This window comes from Miscanthus floridulus, chromosome 19 (genome assembly GCF_019320115.1).
Source record: "Miscanthus floridulus cultivar M001 chromosome 19, ASM1932011v1, whole genome shotgun sequence".
Classification (NCBI taxonomy): domain Eukaryota; kingdom Viridiplantae; phylum Streptophyta; class Magnoliopsida; order Poales; family Poaceae; genus Miscanthus; species Miscanthus floridulus.
Window position 1 is genome coordinate 103,173,051 of NC_089598.1, and position 21,528 is coordinate 103,194,578.

At 47.2% G+C, this 21,528-nt stretch overlaps 3 protein-coding genes and 2 pseudogenes across 8 annotated transcripts in view; all 5 read right to left on the reverse strand.

The window, feature by feature from the left end:
- LOC136526983 (disease resistance protein PIK6-NP-like) overlaps window positions 1–102 on the reverse strand; it is a 28,672-nt gene extending 28,570 nt beyond the window's left edge. Inside the window, exon 1 of the mRNA XM_066519573.1 lies at window positions 9–102. The gene's annotated coding sequence lies outside the window, so the exon portion shown is untranslated. The remainder of the gene's footprint in view (window positions 1–8) is intronic.
- Window positions 103–494: 392 nt separating this feature from the next.
- On the reverse strand, window positions 495–2,019 carry LOC136526521 (disease resistance protein RPM1-like; annotated as a pseudogene).
- LOC136526981 (disease resistance protein RPM1-like) lies at window positions 1,794–6,569 on the reverse strand. 5 transcript variants are annotated; one of them, XM_066519566.1, is made up of 4 exons: window positions 6,140–6,569; window positions 5,604–5,654; window positions 2,690–5,507; window positions 1,794–2,455 (listed from the first exon to the last, which is right to left on the reverse strand). In XM_066519566.1, exons 1-4 carry the CDS (start codon window positions 6,224–6,226, stop codon window positions 2,304–2,306), a joined length of 3,108 nt encoding a protein of 1,035 aa, XP_066375663.1. In that variant the 5' UTR covers window positions 6,227–6,569; the 3' UTR covers window positions 1,794–2,303. The 5 variants fall into 5 exon arrangements, with proteins under 5 accessions (XP_066375663.1, XP_066375664.1, XP_066375662.1 ...); XM_066519567.1 differs by having other exon boundaries at window positions 1,794–2,236; window positions 5,598–5,654; XM_066519565.1 differs by having other exon boundaries at window positions 5,598–5,654.
- Window positions 6,570–6,693: 124 nt separating this feature from the next.
- Window positions 6,694–13,208, reverse strand: LOC136526982 (serrate RNA effector molecule-like). Of its 2 annotated transcripts, XM_066519572.1 has the most exons (13): window positions 12,723–13,208; window positions 12,543–12,628; window positions 11,777–11,831; window positions 10,041–10,115; window positions 9,879–9,953; window positions 9,722–9,769; window positions 9,513–9,581; window positions 8,632–9,432; window positions 8,484–8,532; window positions 7,526–7,761; window positions 7,244–7,438; window positions 6,968–7,067; window positions 6,694–6,934 (listed from the first exon to the last, which is right to left on the reverse strand). In XM_066519572.1, exons 1-12 carry the CDS (start codon window positions 13,109–13,111, stop codon window positions 7,007–7,009), a joined length of 2,139 nt encoding a protein of 712 aa, XP_066375669.1. In that variant the 5' UTR covers window positions 13,112–13,208; the 3' UTR covers window positions 6,694–6,934; window positions 6,968–7,006. The 2 variants fall into 2 exon arrangements, with proteins under 2 accessions (XP_066375669.1, XP_066375668.1); XM_066519571.1 differs by having other exon boundaries at window positions 6,694–7,067.
- A 4,090-nt stretch (window positions 13,209–17,298) lies between these two features.
- Window positions 17,299–19,717, reverse strand: LOC136526522 (protein FAR1-RELATED SEQUENCE 5-like; annotated as a pseudogene).
- Window positions 19,718–21,528: the final 1,811 nt, after the last annotated feature.

Here is a 21,528-nt window from a genome sequence, read left to right on the forward strand (position 1 = left end):
AGGCGTACCTCGGGGAGCAGGTGAGGAGACGACGGAGAAGCAGACGAAGAAATGCAACCGAATACGAGGTGAGCTGAAGGGATGCTCAGCAGTCTGCACTTGGACTTCCATCCTGCTTACTAAACTTTGCTAGAGCCATCTAGGTTGTTAAAAAAGGTTGCAAGATCAAAATCAGAGTTGGATTAACCCTTGACCACAGTGTTTTTAAACCGTAACAACAACTTTAGGTCCAAAACAACGTGTTTTTTAAGTTGAGAGTTGGTTTGATCTTTGACCGGGGCCGTACAGACCGAGGACGCCCTTGACGCACCCGCACTTCCTCGAAATTTTGGTGCCTCTTGTTTCTCAACTCACTAATTTTCAGTCCACGCTGCTTCCATTTGAAACATACGAAAGAATCAACTGCACACAATGTGTGCCTACATCACCCCCCATGTCCACAGTTTGTGCACACTGTTATTGGCAATCCTCTAGTCTAATAATGGAATTAGCATCTAATTCTGCACTGCTGGTGAACTGGACGCATATTCATGTATGTTTCCAGCGCGCGGGCCAGCTACAATCCCTGAAAATCAATTTCAGTTGCAGATCTCTTGAAGCATATGATTTTGATCATTTGGGTAGGAACTATATGTATGTTATTGGCTTATAACAACTTTGTTAGCTATTTCATCAAGTAATTTGCATAATAAGAATATGAGATTACCTGCTTGAGAATCAGAAGAGTCAAAATTATGGATGTTAGGTATGTGCTGAACAATGTGATTGTCAGTTCCTTGCAGTCTTTTAGCCTGTTCGCTTGTTGGTTTCAGCCATGCCTTATCAGCCAGCCAACAGTGTTTTCCTCTCACAACAAACCAGCACCAGCCGGACTTATCAGCCCAGAAACCAACCAGCGAACAGACTGTTTCTATGAACCCACTTGACATATCTGTCAGATACATTTGGTCAAGTGTCCTAATGTACTTGATGCCCCAAGGTACAACCTTTAGATTCCTTAAACCAGCAAGTTCCAAAAGTTGCCCTGTTCGCTTGGCTGATAAGCCATGGCTGAAAGTACCGTTGGTTGATTTGTTGTGAGAGAAAAATATTGTTCGTTGACTGAAAAAGTACGGCTTATAAGCCAAGCGAACAGGGCGTCTTCATTGTTCCATCCTCTATTTCAATATAATTCAGATGTTCCATGTCAGCTAATTGCAGAGATTTGAGCTTGGGGAACCATCCTGTACAGAAATGTTAGCTGTTCCCCAGCATATGCCCCGAAGAGCCACATATCAACAAGATTTAACATGTGAGAGAAGGAGCTAATAGGATCCTTTTTCAGACCAGACCAATCCAAGTTTAACTGTATTAATTTATCAGGAAAAGTTTTGTGGGAGCATGCCTCCCTCCAACTTTCCTGCCAGCCAGAAGAGATTCAGGTTTGGTAATGACTTTAGTGTGTTCAAGTTGAGGATCTCATTGATATCACAAAAAAAAACTGGACCTACGGGGGGAAAGCCACCCCTTGACAGCGATGCCTAACCTTAGCCGACTATATATTTCCACGTGATATCACCGACTATATATTTCCACGTGATATCACCGACTATATATTGATATCACGTGGAAATATATAGTCGGCTAAGGTTAGGCATCGCTGTCAAGGAGTTCCATAACTCTGCAATGTAGCTTTGTTTCACACTTTCACTTCTAGTATACCCAAACTTCTCATCAGTGTCAAGTTCCTCAGCTCTGAAACCAAATTTATATTTACTGAAATGGTGTACAAAGCTTGCAGATTCTTGAGATGATTACAACAAAAGACATTTCACCATTGATGGCCTAAATACACGAGTAACACATATATTACACAGAAATGGCTAAAAAACGAATCTATTACAGCCAAGGCATTTTAACCGTCTTTGTGAGGGTCTGGTAATTTTTTGAACCAATACTTTGGTAAACTCACAATTTACATACAACTAGTACAAAGTACAAACTGTCCAAGTCTAGCGGTGGTACAATGAAAATTCTCATACAGGCCTTGCTATCATAAAATGTTGCAGGTTCCACGGAGATCAGCAAGCCACTGCCACTCTCATATCTCAATCTCTGGCAGCCTGTTCAAGCAAATGTCTACTGTTTTTTTCTGCTGGACATTTTCTGCAAATACAGAAATTTTCGACCAAAACTCATGCTTCAGCCTCCATGGAAACAGATGCTGAATATTTCCTGAATTCATCATTGTTGATGGCTGCAAATTGTTTCAGTAGCTAGGTTAAAAGCCATATATGAGGCACAGTACAAACAATGAGCTCGTCTCAAGCTCTGGCACCAAGATCAACAGCATATTGCTCGGTTGGTTCATAAAATAACTCTCGATGACTGTCACATGCCAGATGAGTAGGGGCATACTTAGTTGCACCAGGGCCAAACTTCGTGGCAAGATATGGCGCAAGGCAGAATTTATTTACTGCAATACCAACAAAACATTTTTATTCTGCTGTACAATATACAATACCTTATGGTGAATAAAGAAGACACAGAACAAAATGTTTCCGGAGTAAACCAACAATTTTTAAATACTATAGATCTTGCCTATTGGGTTAGCTTAACCTTTCCTAACATAAAATTTATCTTGAGAATGTCTCACGACACCCGTATTAGTTTTTTTGTCAAGTAATTGGCATAGCAAAACGAAATTTACCTGCTTCAGAATCAGAGGATTCAAAAATATGGATGTTGCGTATATGTTGAACAATGGGACGCTCGCTTCCTTGCAGGCTTCCTAGAAACTCCTTTGACATATCTGTCAGATACATCTGGTGGAGTGTCCTGATGTACTTGATGCCATAGGGTACAGCCTTTAGATTCCCTAAATCATTCAACTCCAAATTATTTAGACACATCATTGTTCCATCCTCTATCTCAATCCAATTCAGATTCTCCATTTTAGATAATTGCAGATAATTGAGCTTGGGGAACCATCCTGAACAAAAAGTTAGCTGCTCCCCACCATATGACCCACACATCAGCAGATAAACGAGGTTTGACATGTGAGATAAGGAGCTAATAGGGTCCTTCTTTAGACCAGACCAGTCTAATTTTAACCATGTTAACTTCTCAAAATTATAAAACATCGATGGAAGCACACCTGCCTCCAACTTTCCTGCGAGCTTGAAGAAAATCAGATTTGATAAGGGCTTTAGCATTTTTAAATCAAGAATCTCCTCCATGTCACATGCAGAAATAACCAACCTATTCAGGTTAGGCATCTTTGTCAGGGAATTCCATAATTCTGCAATGTAGCTTTGCCGCACTTCTACTATAGCCAAACTTCTCATTAATTTCAAGTTCCCGAGTTGTGAAACCAGATCTTTGTTGGCCGAAACAATCTGTAAAGCTTGCAGATTCTTTAGATGACAAATGTTACCAGGAAATTTTGTAGCACCAAAACAACTCAATGATCTTTGTTGAAAATCATGGACTGCAAACACATGTAAATGACGTAAGTTAGTTAGCTTAGTTATTTCCTGTGGCAATTCCTCTACATAGGTGAATCTGAGATCCAAAACTTGTAGGTTGACAAGTTTTCTGAATGATGCTGGTATAATCTTCACTTTTGTGTATGAAAAATCAAGATAACGCAAGTTATACAATTCTGTGACCACGCCCGGCACTTGTTCAATATTGACAAATCTTAGGCTCAGGACCCTCAGTAGTCTGAAACGTGATAAAATATCATTTATCCAAGAACATGGTACTTCAGTGTCAAACAAAATGAATGAGCGGAGCCGTGAACTAGCTAAAGAGTTCATGGTCTGGGCACCGCTTTGGATGAATAAGCGGCGAGCTTCATGGGCAATTTGGGTTGTACTGGCACCACCATGTGCAATACCAAACTTCTCCTTTTTAGCAATGATTGACGTAACCTCTCGCACAAGATCATGCATCACAAATGTTCTAGCTCTTCCACATGCTTTCCTTTCTGTGACCTGAAGAAGAGAGCGTTGAGTCAACTCCATAAGGTAACACTCAGCAACTTCCTCCATTGTCGTTCCATCCCCTCTCTCTTCCACAAGACCTTCCGCTATCCATAGCTTCGAAATATGTTTTTTTCTAATCTTGTAATCTTCAGGATAGAGGCTGCAGTATAGGAAGCAGCTCCTAAGATAACTTGGGAGATCATTCAAGCTCAACTTTAAGACACTGGAAATCCAGTTGAGCTCTGGATTGTTCGCTAATTGCCAGCTAAGTTGGTTGAAGAAAAATGCCCACTCCTGTTCCTTTAAGTCACGGTATGACAGAATACTGCCAATAGTTATAATGGCCAGTGGCAATCCTTGGCACTTTGCAACAATTTTATTTGCCCAATATCTTATATTTTCAGGACAAATGTTATCTTTTGAAGCATGAAAGGCCTTTTTACAAAATAGTTCCCATGATTCAGCATGTTTAAGGGTTTTAAGTTCAATGACATAGTTGTCAACTGCCAGAGAAGACACATCTTTCCTCCGGGTTGTTATCAGCACTTTACTTCCACAGTTGTTTCTGACAAATGCATAGTTCAAAAATAGCCAAGCATCTTTGTCCCATACATCATCCAAGACAATGAAATATTTCCTGTCCTGCAAATGGCTTTGTATTAGCTCAACTAATCTCATGCGACTCAGGGTCATGACACCACTTGTCATGCTTGCTCTTTCACCTATTAGCCGATTTATAATTTCTCTTAATAGGTTTTCAACCTGATAAGTCTGAGATACAACAACCCAGGCGTGGCAATCAAAAGATGTTATGATCTTTTGATCCTTGTAGACAGTGCTTGCGATAGTAGTTTTACCTAAACCCCCCATACCAAAGATGGCTATCAGAGTTCGGTCTTGTCTCTCTTCAAGTAACCACTCATTCAACCTTCCAATTTCATCGACATTTCCAACTATCTCAGAGTGATCAGTTAGGTAAGCAGAATCTGACATGAAGAGCTGATTGGTAAGCTGTAAATTGTTACTCTTGCCTTGTTTACCTATCGAGAGATCATATCGATTCCTCATTTCCGTTAGCCTCTGAATTCGAGCCTCTACTTGACTGATCTGGCTAGGGAACTTCTGCCATGCCACAAAGTTTTTGATCTGATGGAACTTCCTTTTGAAGAAGCTGCTTGTATCCAATGCTGCTTGCGAAGTAAGGTAAGCATACTCATCAATGATATCTTCCACCTCATGGGCAACATCTCTAACTTGGTCCAACCATGCATCAAAAGCCTTGTCACCGACTCTCTGTGCACTAACCTGGCCAATAAAGGCCTGCAGAACCGAAAGTTCGCCCTCGATTTGCTTCATGCTCTGCTCAAAATCTGTCATGACCGGCGCTGCCTCGACGACATCCGTGCCAATCTTCACCAGTGCACCTTCTCCCAGGGAAAGAGCAACTTTTCTGAGAACAACAAACAGCGCATCTGCCATATCTCGTAACTGCTGTATGCTATATTTCTGAGCAAGATCAAGAGACAGCCCTGCAACAGTCTGAATCCATAAACAGAAGATTAGTCGAAACATCACATAGATTTTGCTCGAAACAGAAGTAAGACCAGGTAACATGAAATGGTAACTAACATTTACCTTCTCCTTACTGCTGTATGGTATATTTCTGAGCAAGATCAAGAGACAGCCCTGAAACAGATTGAAACCCATAAACAGCAGATTAGTTGAAACATCACAAGGATTTTGCTCGAAACGGAAGTAAGATCAGGCAACATGAAATGGTTGTGAGATGGTAATAACTAACAAGAAAACAGCCGCCACGCTGTCCGGCTAGCAAGAAGAGATTTCGGGCTTCAGTGTGTAAGGGAAAGAACGAGGTTCAATAGCTGAGACCAACATCCCATCCGAATTCATCAGGAAAACAAGAAGAACGGTCATGGGTCAACTGCCCCGGATTTGGCGTTGCCCGATGCCCATAAGGTGTTCGACGAATTGCTCACATGACAGACGGCAGCGTGCAAGAAAGCATAAACTCCTGCTGCTCCTATGGGTTGATAACACTAACCGCAAGCGCAAGAGAGGAAAGGGGTAATCTATCTATCTGCCTCCATGGTTGGTAGCATAGCTCGCGCGTGTGGGTTGGAGGAACAAGGAAGGAAAGCGTGCGCGCTTACCTCGCCAGCAGTCTGCAGAGGACCAAGGGAGGAGAAGCCGGCAGAAAATGAGACCAAGGCAGTAGGTAAGAAGGCCGTCTTTCCCATAAAATCATAGCATCAACAAGTTTCTTTTTCCTAAATTTTTGACAAAAAACAAATCATGCACGTCCATGGGTGCAACATATTTTGGCTACAGTATCAGTCGCTGCGTCCAGATGGAACCGCACTCAACGAGGTGTGCTCACGTCGTAAGGTGCGATCAACATACATATAGGTTAGAAAACTTCGGTAACGGTTAGAAAACTTTGGTAATGAATGGTGATGGGTCACAAAAATCGGTAACAAAATTCGAGTTGACAAGAGCTTGGCCATAGTGATGGTAAACTGTTCATCACCCAGTACCAAAGTCTTCGTCTTGACAAGTCAAGGGTTGCAGCAAATGTTCAAGGGAAATTGCATAGTGTAAGTCTTCGTCCTGAAGAGTCACGGGTTGCAGCAAATGTTGAAGGGAAATTGCAAAATGCAACAAGGTTGTGAAGTACCTATCGCTCACTACAACCACCCCACCCAGGTTCCAAACAGAAGCCTATATTTATTCAGCTCGAATCAGCAATCGAAAAAAATGTTTGTAAATGAATATTACAGCATTGTGTCAAAAAAAAAAGTTGGCCAACAACTGTAGTAACTGCAGCGCATTCACGGAGTATATGGTTCGACAGACGCAAGAGCAAATATTGAAGTTCCGGCCATTCAAGTTACAACAAAATCTAACAGACTAAAGGTGACCCAAAAATTGGATTACTTGTCCGTAACCTTCCATCTCTGCCTTCATAAAGAGAACACAACCCGATTCTCCAATGGGAGTACGGGGGAAACTTTACCACCCTACAAGCTTCTGTAGTCAAGGACAGTAACTTCCTCATCAGGGGCATCGAGGTCGTTATAACTGCAACCAAAGTCAGGTATGAGTCGCATGCCATTACTAAAAATCTCACTAAAAAGTACAGTGCCATTTTTTAAGTTTCCCAAAAGAATAGTTAGCCTTCACAGCAACAAAATAACGAGATGAACATCAGAGCAAGCAAACAAGAGGAAAAGGAGATTCTGGAATTGGGGGTAAACCTTCTCAGACGGCGAGGATCATGGCGGAAATTTGGAGGCATAGCTATAATCGGTGCTGGGCCACCCATCATTGGTCCGAGCATTCCTGTGTTGCCATGTGGTGGGCCATTTGCTTCAAACGGAGGAGGTGGCCCTTGCTCTCTCAGCATATGCATGGCTATCTCTGGAGGTGCAGGAACAAATGGTCCCAAGGGACTGAAAACAATAGTGATCACAGTAGTTAGCACTTAGCAGTCCATAATTGCAATCAGAATATACTGAAATGCATGCCTTTTCACTTACCCAGCACCAGGTACTGGCATCAATATCGGTGGAGGGGGGACCTCAGCAACAAAAGGACCATTAGAGGGCCGTCCACGGAAACCATCAAACATCTGATCATCAGGCCCATCACGGCTTGGAGAGTGATCACCTCTACCATATCTGCCTCCATCTCTCTCAGCTTTATCATGTTCTCTGTTACTGCCACGGTCAAATTTCAGACGATTGTCCATGCTAGGTCTCCGTCTTCCTCTGTCCTGCAAATAAGAAGTTGGATCATGTATTAAAGATATCGGCCCAGTTCGCACTTCAATAAGCATCAAATTTGGCAGCAGTCTCCTGTATTTGATACATTTTGTTAGCAGCATACCTACTAAACATACAAAATTATCATGATCCAAATTTGAATTCCCCTGCGTTTTTAACAGAAGATCCCAAAAGCCAGAGACTGTTGATAGAACTCATTAATTGACTAATCCGCTAATGTTGTTTTGCGAGTTATATTAATTCCACCAAGGCTGCTAAAGGCTAAGCAAATCCTTTACTCCGTCACCCAAGCAAGCAGTCAGCCATTCATTCAAAATCCCCAACATGCAGACACATCAGCTACATCCCTAAGGACATAATGCTTCGCCCTCAAACGTTGGCAATGTTATGGCACTGGAGCTCTGGTCCAATGGGTCAGTATAACAAAAGGGCACAAACAGTACAATGTTCATCACCAAAAGAAAGAAAAAACTTCTAACATAGATTAAGTTGCATGAAAGCAAAATGGCCCATAAAATGACTTTAGGTGAAGCAGAAAAATAGATTTACAGAATTTCCCCAGAGATGAAGTGTGTTAACAATTACACAAACAACCTACTCTAATTGAAGTCTTAATCATTATAAACAGACACATGTGATATGTCAGAATAACACTATACTTTGTAGATTAGAAATTTTATTAAAGCAAGAACATGGAGTGTGTTGTTCTTACTGGTGCAGACTGTTGCATCACTGGGGTTCCACCTGGTGCATTAGGATCACTGTTTAAAAAATGAAAGGAATAGATAAGTATGTGTATGACCTCCTAAACTTCAATGATACTGTTCTTTAGCTGTAAATAGAGCATCACATATACATACTTCATGTAGTTTTGGAAATAAAGATCCTCTCGAACTTTTGACGTTGACTCTAATACAAGGTCTGGATGCTTGAGCCTCAAATGCTTGTGAACAAACTCAGGAGCATGAAAAAGCTTTGTACAGCCCTTGGCTCCACAGCCATATTTCCATCCATACTTCTCATCCCTGATTTTCCTGACAAGAGGTTCTAAAACTTCAGCAGCTGCTGCATCAATTTTGTCCTTGGCGGTAAGTATGACCAGTGGGTCCTGACCATTCAGTCTTTCCTGCCAGAAAGTATCCAGCTTCTTTTCCCAATCACCAGCACTGACATCAGATGTGCTAGAAGTCTTACTGTCTACTCTCACATGACGAAGGCCCTTGGCCTCATGTGACTCTGACGTGCCATAGTAATCAACACCATGAATACGCCATAAATAGGTAAGAATAGTGTCTAGGAGCTCAACGCCTTCCAGGCCTTTGACAGTCGTTAAACCTCTGATTATAATTATAGGCCCCATAGATCCAATGTGTGATTTGTCTACGTCTGACTTGTCATGATCACCACTTGACAGCACATTGCCCTCAATGCCCTTCTCAGCATCAAGCTTACGCACAAGAGCTAGAGTCTGCTCAATGTCAGCTTGGACTCGACGTGATTCAGAACTAACTGGATGAGCCTTGGAGGCACCAGAAAGAGAATCAGTTCCTTTTGCGGAATCTTTGCCATGCTTTCTTCTCTTGTCACTGTCCATATCATCCTCAGAATTTCCATCACTACCACCCGGTTTACTTGCTGCACCCGCAGTTATTCCAGGGCCTCTGTTCAGCAGGATATCAAGATATAAACAGCTCATCCATAAAAAGGCATCATGACACAAGCAATGTGAAAATAAACTCACAGGTCCAGAGTTCCATTCTGCAAATCAAGAAAGAAATCCTTTGCTATAACCTTACAACGTTCATTCCTCCTGCATAAACCGACAATAAATCGTTAAGATGAGCTGGAAAGATACCGTTCAATGGACACCTTTATACTAGAAAATATCATGTCCTAGATATTACAAGGCCAAAGTCCACACAGGAATATTCACACAGAATGCAACTCCACCTTTCGATAACAGATAACAAGTTAGTTGGGTGGTACTTGTCTTTCAACCTGCAAGTGTAAGCAAACAGAAAAGACAAATAAGTGAATGGACCACATGTAACTCCTGCATACCTAAAGGGCACACTTAGTGTCTGAAATAAAATCTCTTGGAGCGTACCAATCTTCATTCTTGTGGAGGTCAAAATAAGCGCGTTTCTGAGTAGTGATATACTCAGTTCTATATTCTTGGTACCTGGGTAACACGGCACAAAAGTTGTTAAGAAACACGATGGGGCACATGTATTATATTTCTCAACGTGTTCTTTTGTTATTGGTTTACCTGCGTTCAGCTTCACTTGGTGAAATATCATCCTCAAGAACTTGCATGAACTGTTTATATGTCATCAAACCTTCCCTGGAAAGATTCATAACTAATAAGATCACAAAAGCATGTTGCCGTAAACTCAAAATATGTTATAATACTTCTGTTTGAAATGTTAGAATGGATAACTCCAGAAACTTAAACAAATAGGAAGATTAGAAAAATGGCTGCTCATAAATATTTCATAAAATGTATGGATAAGAACATGGTATGTGCAACAGTAATCTTCAGTAAGAATCATTGATTTGTTTCATTAGAATTAGCTCAGACATCTCATCAAATGAATACCTCGTGGACTCCCTGAGGGGTATGCAGTGAGCCTGTCCAAACCCAAGAGTATCAGAATAAGAAAGCTTTTATTTGTTCCGGTGTTATTCACATGTCAAGTTGGCATGCTTCCACTTGCACATGGAGTTCATGTGAGGTCTTCAAACCAGAGTGTTTTTATTAAAACTTTAAGTGAGAATTGCTTAGAGAGATAAGGATCCCAATCAAATTCTACTTGATTCTATAGGTTCCCAATTCCAACAGTGGACAATGGACACTAAGGTTTATTGCACACAGGCACGCAATGGTACTCTGTATCTTATTTATTTATGTTTGGTAGTGGAAAAGCATTCTCCTTTATTTTTCATTTGATGTTACAGAATTTCAAAGAGACGTAAAATGGCATCATCTCATTTTGCATATGATTCATTGGTCGTTAAAATTAAAGATGGGTGAAATAGGAGAAAAATGGAATTACATAGGTGCAGGATAAAACAAATTTAATCAGGGGGTGTAACGATCTGCGCTTTTCCTTTAAGTTAGCTCAAGCATGAACATAAAACATTAAATGAGAAAGAGCAGACAAAGTATAAATCAACTCTCAACAGCATGCAAAATTATTAGGCAGCCCATTTTTAAGAGAACCAGGACCTGTAATGTTCCATGCTATACTAGGGTTCATGTCCCTCTTCTAAAGAGGTGTCATCAATTATGAGGAGCTTCATTGCACTAATGCATGAACCAATATTGTTCAGAAGTATAAGTTTCTGAAGTGTTTTAAGTTCTTAATCTATGGAGCTGCCAATATAATTGTATGCACAATGTGATACGCAGGGGGGGGGGGGGGGGGGGGGGGGGATCTGAATTCTGAATGGTCCCGTATTACATCGTGAAGGAAAAAACACTCGTGAGTTCCAAATGAAGCCTCTGCCATTTGGTTGTTAACGGATAGAGAATGTTCTCATCAGATTCTCCATTTGACTGCATCCAAAACATATCGTCCTCACTTCGAGTATATAGCTGCATCTCAATATATACATATACTAGTAGTGGTATACTGGAGGAAGCTTTGTTGTAGTAGTACAAACTGTAAAGAGAGCAGAAGGCTTGCTGGTGGTGGGTAATAAGAGTAATTAGGTTGTAAAGTAGAGAGAAACTTTGTCTTGATAAACTATCCACATCTTTTGCTTCCAAACATCAAATATGGGGAATTTTCTGAGAAGATTCTCTATCCGTTAACAATGCATAGAGCATTTAACAGTATGAGGCTTGATTCGAATTCCTCACAAGCAGTGATGAGTTCTGATGATTCTTATACAGCGATAGCAACCAATACCCACAAAGACAAAATTTTGAAGTGGCTCATAATGAGGAGTCAAAAAAACAAGCAAATAAAATGACTGAGTCATTAGTTACATCATCAGTACCTTTGGGTGACCCCTGGACCATCATTGGCCGCCCCATACCCTGAATCAGGCCAATCTGGGTATAAAAGTTGCATGTCAAGTGATAGTCATAAATCATAAAGCAAATAACAAGAAGTCATTCGTCACAAGTTATTTGTCACAAGCCATGAAAACTAAAGAGCAGCCATTTTATATAGAAGCAGAGAACATATAACTACTTAAGTTGAAAAGGTTCATGTGATCAACATTGTACTGTAATAAGGTCACACCAAGAAGAAACGAACTACTCCCTCTGGTCCGTTTTCTAAGGCACAAAGAGATGGATTCCAGATACCAGGGAGCAAATTAATCCAGCCCTTTGATGCCATGCCAAGGTGCCCGTATTAATTGGATTTGATTCCATACTATGCATGAGCAAACTGGTGCACGTGTTAAATCACAGATGCTAGTTGCTTGGAGTCCCATGGACAGACGTCTTGGAATAACCCCAAGCGTTACATACCGGACTTTAGGAAAAACATGAGAACGCCTTATAAAATGGACTGGAGGGAGTAACATCTGGTACACGAAGATCTCCATCTTTTTCAATTTTAAATTTATACACATTTGTTAGACTAGGGGCTCTTGTTGGGTTTCAACTCTAGCCTACCCCAACTTGCTTGGGACTGACAGGCTATGTTGTTGTTGTTGTTGTTGTATATTCACATTTGTTACACTAAATCTTCTATTACCAAGATTATTAATATATTCCTACAACTGAACTTTGCATGAGGAGAAGAGTCCTCACCTGGAGCACGGTTCAGATATCTGCCATGGTTCCTGTCATCTTCATACCCACCTCTGCCACCACCTCGCTCATGGTCATAACCTCCCCTGAACAACCACACGGTAAGCACACATACCCACCTGCAAACACTTGCCGCACAAAGAAACTCCCCCGACGGACGATTGAGCCAGAGCCCCTCACCTCCTATCATCGTACCCGTAACGCGGCGGGCTCCCGCGGCCCCCGCGGCGGTCGTACCCGTCGTCCCTCCGCGCCCGCTTGAACGGTGGCGACGGGGACCTCCTGGGCGGCGAGTGGCGGCGGCTGCCCCGGTACGGCGGCGGGCTGGGGCTGCTCCCGCCCCGCCCGCCGCCGCCGCGGTGGTCCCGGTACCTCTGGGGCCGCGACGAGCCGAGCGGAGGCGGAGGCGGAGGCGGCGGGGAGCGGCTCCGCTTCCGGCTCGACGCCGGGGGCCCGCCGGGTGGAGGCGGGGGGAGCTTCGGCGAGCGGTCGTCCGGGCTGTCCGGAGGAGGGGGCGGCGGGCGGCGCGCGCGCGGCGCGTCGGAGGCGGGGTCAAGCACGTCGGCCATTCGCGCGGTGGGGCTAGGGTTTGGAGCCGAGTCCAGTCGAGCAGTTGGGGACGGAAAGCCGGGGGAACCGATACTACACGAGAGTACTCGTAGATGGCAGGTCCGGCGCAACCGCGCAGGCGCAGGTGACGGAGGCGTCTAGAAATCTGGTGTTAGGAACGATGGAGATTGACGTATGGACACGTGTACGGTTCTAGATCAATCTCTGTTTTAGTACAGCTTCCCTGTCTTTTTTTTTTTTTGGAAGCTACAGCTTCCCTGTCTTTTTGTTCAAGAAAACGAGCCCATGCAATGGTCACATGGAAATTTTGACGTGGAGAAGCAACTTTCTTATAAAGCGACTTGTTACCATATATATAACTCATACAGATATAATAAAATAGCACTTCTTTTATTTTAAATTATAAGACGTTTATTTTTTATACATACATAGTAAAAACAGTGTATAGGAAATAGGAGTATATAGGACTATTAGGGCATATTTGGTATCCTTCCCAAACCAGCCCGGTCCGCACCGACCTAGCCAAGCCAAACTTTACAACCCTGTGTTGTTTGGCTGCCTGTTTAAATAGAACAAGGACACACAAAGATTTTGTTTGGTTCATAGGATGCACCAGCAAAGTTGCATGCGGCAAGGCAAAAATCGGCCACGAGCACGCGCAGGCGGCATCGATGGAAAGGAACCTCAGCTGCGTTCCTGCTCAGCCTGGCCCGAAGGGAATCTTTGCATCTGTCCAGCCTGGCTCCAGGTGCAGTCCAGGACACCAAACGCGTGAAATCAGCATGAGATGGGCCAGGCCGGTGCTGCTCCAGGTCCAGGGTACCAAACACGCCCTGACTGTCTCCAACGGTGGGAAGGCAAACACAAGACCTATCCGAGGATTTGAGTCTCACACAGGCAAAGAGTCACGGACCGAAAAACTTCCTTCTCCAACAACAGCGAACCCAAAATCCTCCGTCCGGGCGGCTCCTCCAAGACGGCGGCGCAACGGACGGCCACCGGCGCCATCCTCCTTGGCAACGGAGTTCGCCTCCGTTCGGATCTCCTCGGGCCGGCGCGCCCGCGGGAGCGCGTCCAGCACGCGGCGCAGCGCGGCGTGGTCCCGCGCCGCCACGGCGTGGTGCGCCGGGCTGTGCGCGTACCTGGCGGCGTCGACGCCGGCCATCACGGCGTCCGTCCGCGCCCGGCGAACCTCGGCCCCCCAGGAAGCTGAGGGAATCGGAGAAAAAAAACGGCGCCTCTGCTCCTCGCTCTTATCTGCGGCGGCAGCGGAAGGTAAGAATTGAGCGGAATGGATGGCGGCGGAAATCAATTGCCCAGTGATACTAAAGAAAAGAGCTTCCTTTCTTGCTTACCAGTCGCCCCCAATCTTGGAGTTCCTCCTTGCTTCCTTGCCTTGCCTCTTTGGGTTCTCTGCTCCCTCTCCCCTCTCTCCTCTCTCCTCCCTCTCTACTCCAAGCCTGGCGGGAAGAAGGGGGAAGAAGGGGGAGGAAGCAGAGCACTACGATGCAGCGACCCCGGCGCGACGGCGGCTTCAGCGGCAGAGGGCGCGGCGCTCCGATGGCTTCAAGCTTCGGCAGCGGTCCGGCTTCTCCATCGCGTGCGGCAGCGGCCACCATCGGAGATTTGCGTAGCGAGCACAGAGCGACGCTTTTTTGCGTTTCGCTTGGGTTGGCAGGCAAAGTGCGTCGCGTGGATGGGTCATCCGTTGGAGCCATTTTTTGATTGGCAAAAGCACTGTACCAGACTTATTTTTGGGTTTGGGTAGTCCGTTGGAGTCAGTCTTAGACTGTCTCCAATAACGAGACTCAAACCCAAAATGGGTCCGGCACAGTACTTTGCCTAGCCGAATCCATCGTCCAACAGCAGACCCAAAGACACGACGCATTTTGCCTGCTTGCCCAAACGCTACGCAAAAAAGCGTCTCCTCTCTCCTCGCTACGCAAATCGCCGAGCTCGCCCGGCCGGGGCCAAGCTCGCCAGCGCGCGCCCGCGGCGGCCGGGGCGGAGCTCGCCCGCACCCGCGATGGGGCGGAGCTCGCCCGCGCAGAGGCGGAGCTCGCCCGCAGCCGGTGTTGGAGGAGGCTCGCCCGCGCAGAGGCGGAGCTCGCCCGCGCCGGGGCGGAGCTCGCCCGCGCCGAGGCGGAGCTCGCCCGTAGCCGGTGTTGGAGGAGGAGCGCGTGGTGAGGCGGGGAGCGGCCATCGGGGAGCGAGGCCAGGCCGCTGGAGCAGGAGGCCGCGCGCGGGGGTGGACGGCCACGGGGCCGCCGGAGCGGGATCCGGTGCGCGGGGCCGTTGATCTGCCGGAGCTGGATCCGGCCGCGGGGCCGTCGATCCGCCGGAGCTGGACGGCCACGGGGCCGCCGGAGCTAGATCCGGCCGCGGGACCATCGATCCGTCGGAGCTAGACAGCCACGGGGCCACCATCTCCCTCCTCCGCACGGGGCGCGGGTGCGAGCTCCACCGAGGCGCGGGCGCCACCGGCCGGATCCGGGAGAGGGAGGGTCGGGGAAGAAGAAGGGGAGGGAGGGGGGCCGGATCCGGCCGGGAGAGGGAGGGAAGAAGGCAGGCCGCGTCCGCGGCGGCCGCCGCTTGCTCCGAGCGCCGCTGGCGAGGCGCTGCTGCCGCCTGGGGAGAGGAGAGTGAGGGAGCATGGGGATTTGGGGCTCATCGTTGGAGAAGTCGAGAATGGGTTGCGTCGGAGATTTCACTGTGCGTTACCTAAAGGATCGAATGCATATCCGATTTGGGTCAGCCCGTTGGAGTCAGTCTAGGCAGCATTTGGTTGCAGGTATCAAAGTTTGCATGAATCAGAGCATCCTGGATGACCACATGGGGCTCACCTGTCCCAAACTCCCAATGTTTGGTTGTTGAACTGCACGGGTCCATTTAGAACCGGACTATCCAGATGCACTGAATATTCTCGACAGATGTCGTATACTCCCGTGCGCCTAGAAACACCGAACGACACCGTCCAAGCAGAACGACTCGCACTCTCTCCCTTACAGTTACATCTCGCCTCCCTCCCTCGGTGACTCGCTTGCTAGCATGCCGAACACAGGCGGTAGTGTCACGGTGTCACCGTAATCTGTACGGGACCCAATGGATCAGGTGGAAACCAAGCTTATGTGCAAACTTTGGAAACCATCAATCTGGACCGCTGGATCTGCATCTGATGGCTTCAGATAGAGGTGGGCGCGTTTTGCAATTAAACGCCCGCAATTAGCACACTAGTTGCGTTGTTTTGCGAAAACCCCCCAGCGCAAATAGGAGCCTGGTCCGTCGTTCCGGCTGGCAGCGCGTCGATTCGCGCAAGAGCCGCGGATCGCGCGTCCTTCCATCTGGCCGCCGCCGGCGCATCCAGGTCCTTCGGTCGCAGGTGAGATCTCGCCGCGTGAGCGGCCCGCCCTCCGCCTTGCCTTTCTCCGCCGCCGCCGCCCTTCCATGCGCGGCTGGCCGCACCCGTCGCCCTGCCAAGCCGGATCGACGCCGTTGCCGGCCCGCCGAGCTGCGGCTCTCAGCCGTCGCACCTCACCACCGTGGCCGCGGCCTCGCCCAGCTGCCTCGACGCCGTTGCCGGGCCGCCAAACTGCGCCTCTCGCCGTCACAGCTCACCCCCGCGGCTGCGTCTCCGCCCAGCTGGCTCGACATGTTAGTTCTGAAGCCAATGAGAAAAGGCACTGAAGAACATAGCAGTCTGTTGCTAGTTTGCTACTGTCTGTTGTAGCCGGGTACTGAAGACAATGAGAAAAGGCACTGAAGAACATAGCAGTAGTGAAGCCAAGCATCAGCACGGACATCTAGCTGCTACTGTCTGTTGTAGTAGGAATTATTGGAAACCAAATAGTGGTTCTTCTGAAGTTTGTCAAGCTATTTTTTATGCGATGTGTATGCTGTTCAGTTAGGATGCATTGTGAAATGCAGTTCAGTTCAGTTTCATGCACGAACTTGATTCCAGTTCAGTGGAGTCACAGAATTGAAAATAAACTATTATATTGTGCATATACATTGTGAACTATGGCTTCGGCCAGATGATCAAACTGAAGGTAGAGTCGAACTGGAATAAAAAAAGGAGCAAATTGACATCTCAAATTTGACAAGCAAGTACATTGCAGTTAACTAAAAGTGTTTTCAAGAAGCATTCCATGGCTGGCGCCGCACAATAGTACATTGTTCAATTGAAATATCAGCCAACAACATTGTTTGGGCAATTGCGTGCATCATGATCCCCTTGTTGCTTACATTTTCGACACGTCCGATTACCTTTACCCTTACTTCCAGCTTTCTTCTCCTTCGTCTCCTTGCTCTTCTTAATTCTTTTGGATCTCCCTCTCGAGTTGACATCATTTGGTGGATGTATATCGACCTCTTTTGGAATTTTACTACCAAGGAAAGATTCATATTCATCCTGTTTTTCAACTCTCAAAGCAGGTGTGATCTTTCAGAGAGGCTCGACTAGGTTGGATAAACTAGAATATAAAAAGTCCATCCCTTCCTCGGAGTTCTTGGCCATTTGAATAAGATCTTCAAACTTGTTGCGTGAATCTGAAATCTTTTTCCGCAAGGCCACCTCCATAGGATCTTTAGGCTTTTCATCTAGTAGGTTACCTTCCTCATCAAAGAATAGTTCCCTATAAAATTAAATATCTGATCAAGACTATTGTACAAAACAGAAAATATAGGTAAACAGAGAAGGAGAAAAAATAAAGTACACACCTTTTACATCTTTTCTCCCATCGCGTCATAATATATAACGATGGTATCTCACTTTACTTCTCAGCTCTAAGCACTTGTATGATATGATGACATGGGATGCCATAAGACTCATATAGTTTACAAGAACACCTACCAAACATGTTTGACTTGTTCATTTGAACAACTCGGTCTTTTCCAGTTTGGCTGCTGAGGGTGAAACATTTTAGATCTTCACTCTCTGAAATACCTTGAATAATGCAATGGTCTCTTGCAGCTAAGATTTGTTCCTGAAATTTAGTGAAAACTTCATGTGTATATATCACACTACATTGCTTCTCTATGGCCCATGGTGTCATCAATTTAGGAGTGGTGTGTAGACTTGCATTGTCGGCTTTCAACTCCTCTTGGCGCTGGCACTCCAAAGCTGTGTCAAACCTTAGCCAGAACTCAACAAAGGTCAACTTCCTACGAATGAAACGGTTGAAAAAAGAATTTGCACTCTCCGATCGTGATGTAGTCCTAAGCATTCCTGCTAGAGGTATGTCCAAAAAATATACCGGAATCCATGACTCGCGAATGGCAAACCTAGTGGAAAACCAATCATTTCCCATGAGTTCATAATCTGTTATGATAGAATTCCATTGTGACACAAAATCATCTGAATTCTCGGTCCCCCAAACACACTTGTTTAGTCTTTCCCAAAACTTTTCATCTTTTCTTATAGAGGGCCCGACCTTCTCAGGCACCTTATCCATGATATGCCACATGCAAAATCTATGAGTTGTATCCGGTAGAATTTGAGCAATAACAGCCTTCATGCTCGCATCTTCATCAGTTGTGATTAGATGAGGTGCTACTCCACCCATAGCCTTAAGAAAGGTGTTAAACAACCATACATATGACTCGATCTTTTCATCTGCTAAGAATGCTGCCCCAAGGAAAACACTTTGCAAGTGATGATTGACACCAGTGAATGGCACAAATTTCATGTTATACCGGTTGGTGGTATATGTTGCATCTACCGAAACCACATCACTGAAAACACTATAGTTTTTCCTGCATAAAGCATCCGCCCAAAATACACGAACAAGTCATCCTTGTTCATCCACCATAAACTCGTAAAAGAAGGCTGGATTTACTTCCTTCTTTCGCTCAAGTTGTGCCACAAACATTTGTGCATCTGCATCCTTAATTTTGGTTCTGAGATCACGGTAATAGTTTTTCAAATCCATCAGTGTGCACCCAACATTCTGAAACCCACCCTCACTGACATGGAGAAGTCGATATGCCTGTGAGGTGCCAATGCTAGCCTTATGACAATTGAACAAAGCACTCTTTGCCCTCTCACTGATATTACGGTTGGATCTTAGCAAATGCCTCTTATCTGGCGACACAAAACCATGACTGTGTTTCTCAACCATTGAAGCTATTCGATACTTCTTGTCGCTGCCAAGCTTCACGACAATATGTGCCTCACAACCACATCTGGTTTCCATGATATTATGTGACTTTCTTTTCTTCCTAGAATCATCACTAACATTTGTTACGTTCTCCTTTCTATACCCTTCCCTTGAACAACAATACCTCTTGAATAATATTTCGTCATTTTGCTTCTTGTGCTGACCAACACGAACAGAGAAACCAGCTTCATGTGCATATGACTTGTAGAAATCCTCCACATCTGTGAGTGTATCAAAGATCATTCCAACCCTTGGCTTCAAATTTTCTTTGGAACTTGACCGTGGTGTGCTAGGATGTTCCAGTTCATCTGCAGAAACGGGATCACTTGCTCCAACGGCATCAGCGACATGATCCATGGCGGCAGCCTCGATGGAGACGGGATCTTCGACGATGACAGCATCAACGGCGACGACAACATCAGCGGGAACGTCACGCGCGCCGGACTCCATGGCAGCGGCGGCGCAGACTCACGGCCTCTTGACGTGCCTTCGCCTACAGACTGATCTGTTACAAATTAGTTACAAGCATCTCACTATCGAAACAACCATGAACGAATCCATGGTACACTCACGTACCAACAGGAGGACCGAACTCATGTAGCAACGAACTCCACGGCGGACTCCAAATCGCAACTGTCTCGATCCACGCAGGGGTCAGCTTGTGGAGGCCGATCGCTTGCCGACGAGCGCGACGGCGTCCCCGGCGTGCCCGGCTCCCGGCGGCCAGACGGAAGAACCTCTTGCCGATCGCTTGCCGACGCAGGGGTCAGCTCGTCGAAGGACCTGGATGCGCCAGCGGCGGCCAGATGGAAGGACGCGCGATCCGCGGCTCTTGCGTGAATCGACGCGCTGCCAGCCGGAACGACGGACCAGGCTCCTGTTTGCGCTGGGGGGTTTTCGCAAAACAACGCAACTAGTGTGCTAATTGCGGGCGTTTAATTGCAAAACGCGCCCACCTCTATCTGAAGCCATCGGATGCAGATCCAGCGGTCCAGATTGATGGTTTCCAAAGTTTGCACATAAGCTTGGTTTCCACCTGATCCGTTGGGTCCCGTACAGATTACGGTGACACTGTGACACTAGTGGCCTAGGTGACACTACCGCCTGTGTTCGGCATGCTAGCAAGCGAGTCACCGAGGGAGGGAGGCGAGATGTAACTGTAAGGGAGAGAGTGCGAGTCGTTCTGCTTGGACGGTGTCGTTCGGTGTTTCTAGGCGCACGGGAGTATACGACATCTGTCGAGAATATTCAGTGCATCTAGATAGTCCGGTTCTAAATGGACCCGTGCAGTTCAACAACCAAACATTGGGAGTTTGGGACAGGTGAGCCCCATGTGGTCATCCAGGATGCTCTGATTCATGCAAACTTTGATACCTGCAACCAAATGCTGCCTAGACTGACTCCAACGGGCTGACCCAAATCGGATACGCATTCGATCCTTTAGGTAACGCACAGTGAAATCTCCGACGCAACCCATTCTCGACTTCTCCAACGATGAGCCCCAAATCCCCACGCTCCCTCACTCTCCTCTCCCTAGGAGGCAGCAGCACCTCGCCAGCGGCGCTCGGAGCAAGCGGCGGCCGCCGCGGACGCGGCCTGCCTTCTTCCCTCCCTCTCCCGGCCGGATCCAGCCCCCCTCCCTCCCCTTCTTCTTCTCCGACCCTCCCTCTCCCGGATCTGGCCGGTGGCGCCCGCACCTCGGCGGAGCTCGCACCCGCGCCCCATGCGAAGGAGGGAGATGGCAGCCCCGTGGCTGTCTAGCTCCGACGGATCGATGGTCCCGTGGCCGGATCCAGCTCCGGCGGCCCCGTGGCCGTCCAGCTCTGGCGGATCGACGGCCCCGCGGCCGGATCCAGCTCCGGCAGATCAACGGCCCCGCGCACCGGATCCCGCTCCGGCGGCCCCGTGGCCGTCCACCCCCGCGCGCGGCCTCCTGCTCCGGCAGCCTGGCCCCGCTCCCCGACGGCCGCTCCCCGCCTCACCACGCGCTCCTCCTCCAACACCGGCTGTGGGCGAGCTCCGCCCCGGCGTGGGCGAGCTCCGCCTTTGCGCAGGCGAGCCTCCTCCAACACCGGCTGCGGGCGAGCTCCGCCTCTGCGCGGGCGAGCTCCGCCCCGTCGCGGGTGCGGGCGAGCTCCGCCCTAGCCGCCACGGGCGCACTCCGCCCCGGCCGTCGCGGGCGCGCGCTGGCGAGCTTGGCCCCGGCCGGGCGAGCGTGTCGATTCACGCAAGAGCCGCGGATCACGCGTCCTTCCATCTGG

Coding starts and splice junctions, on each gene's coding strand:
- LOC136526981 (XM_066519565.1), bottom strand. CDS start 6,226: ATGGGAAAGACGGCCTTCTTACCTACTGCCTTGGTCTCATTTTCTGCC. Junction 5,655..6,139: donor CTCTGCAGACTGCTGGCGAG/GTAAGCGCGCAC, acceptor AATCTGTTTCAG/GGCTGTCTCTTGATCTTGCT. Junction 5,508..5,597: donor GCAGTAAGGAGAAGGTAAAT/GTTAGTTACCAT, acceptor TTATGGATTCAG/ACTGTTGCAGGGCTGTCTCT.
- LOC136526982 (XM_066519572.1), bottom strand. CDS start 13,111: ATGGCCGACGTGCTTGACCCCGCCTCCGACGCGCCGCGCGCGCGCCGC. Junction 9,770..9,878: donor CTCCACAAGAATGAAGATTG/GTACGCTCCAAG, acceptor TTACACTTGCAG/GTTGAAAGACAAGTACCACC. Junction 9,582..9,721: donor TTGTTATCTGTTATCGAAAG/GTGGAGTTGCAT, acceptor CGGTTTATGCAG/GAGGAATGAACGTTGTAAGG.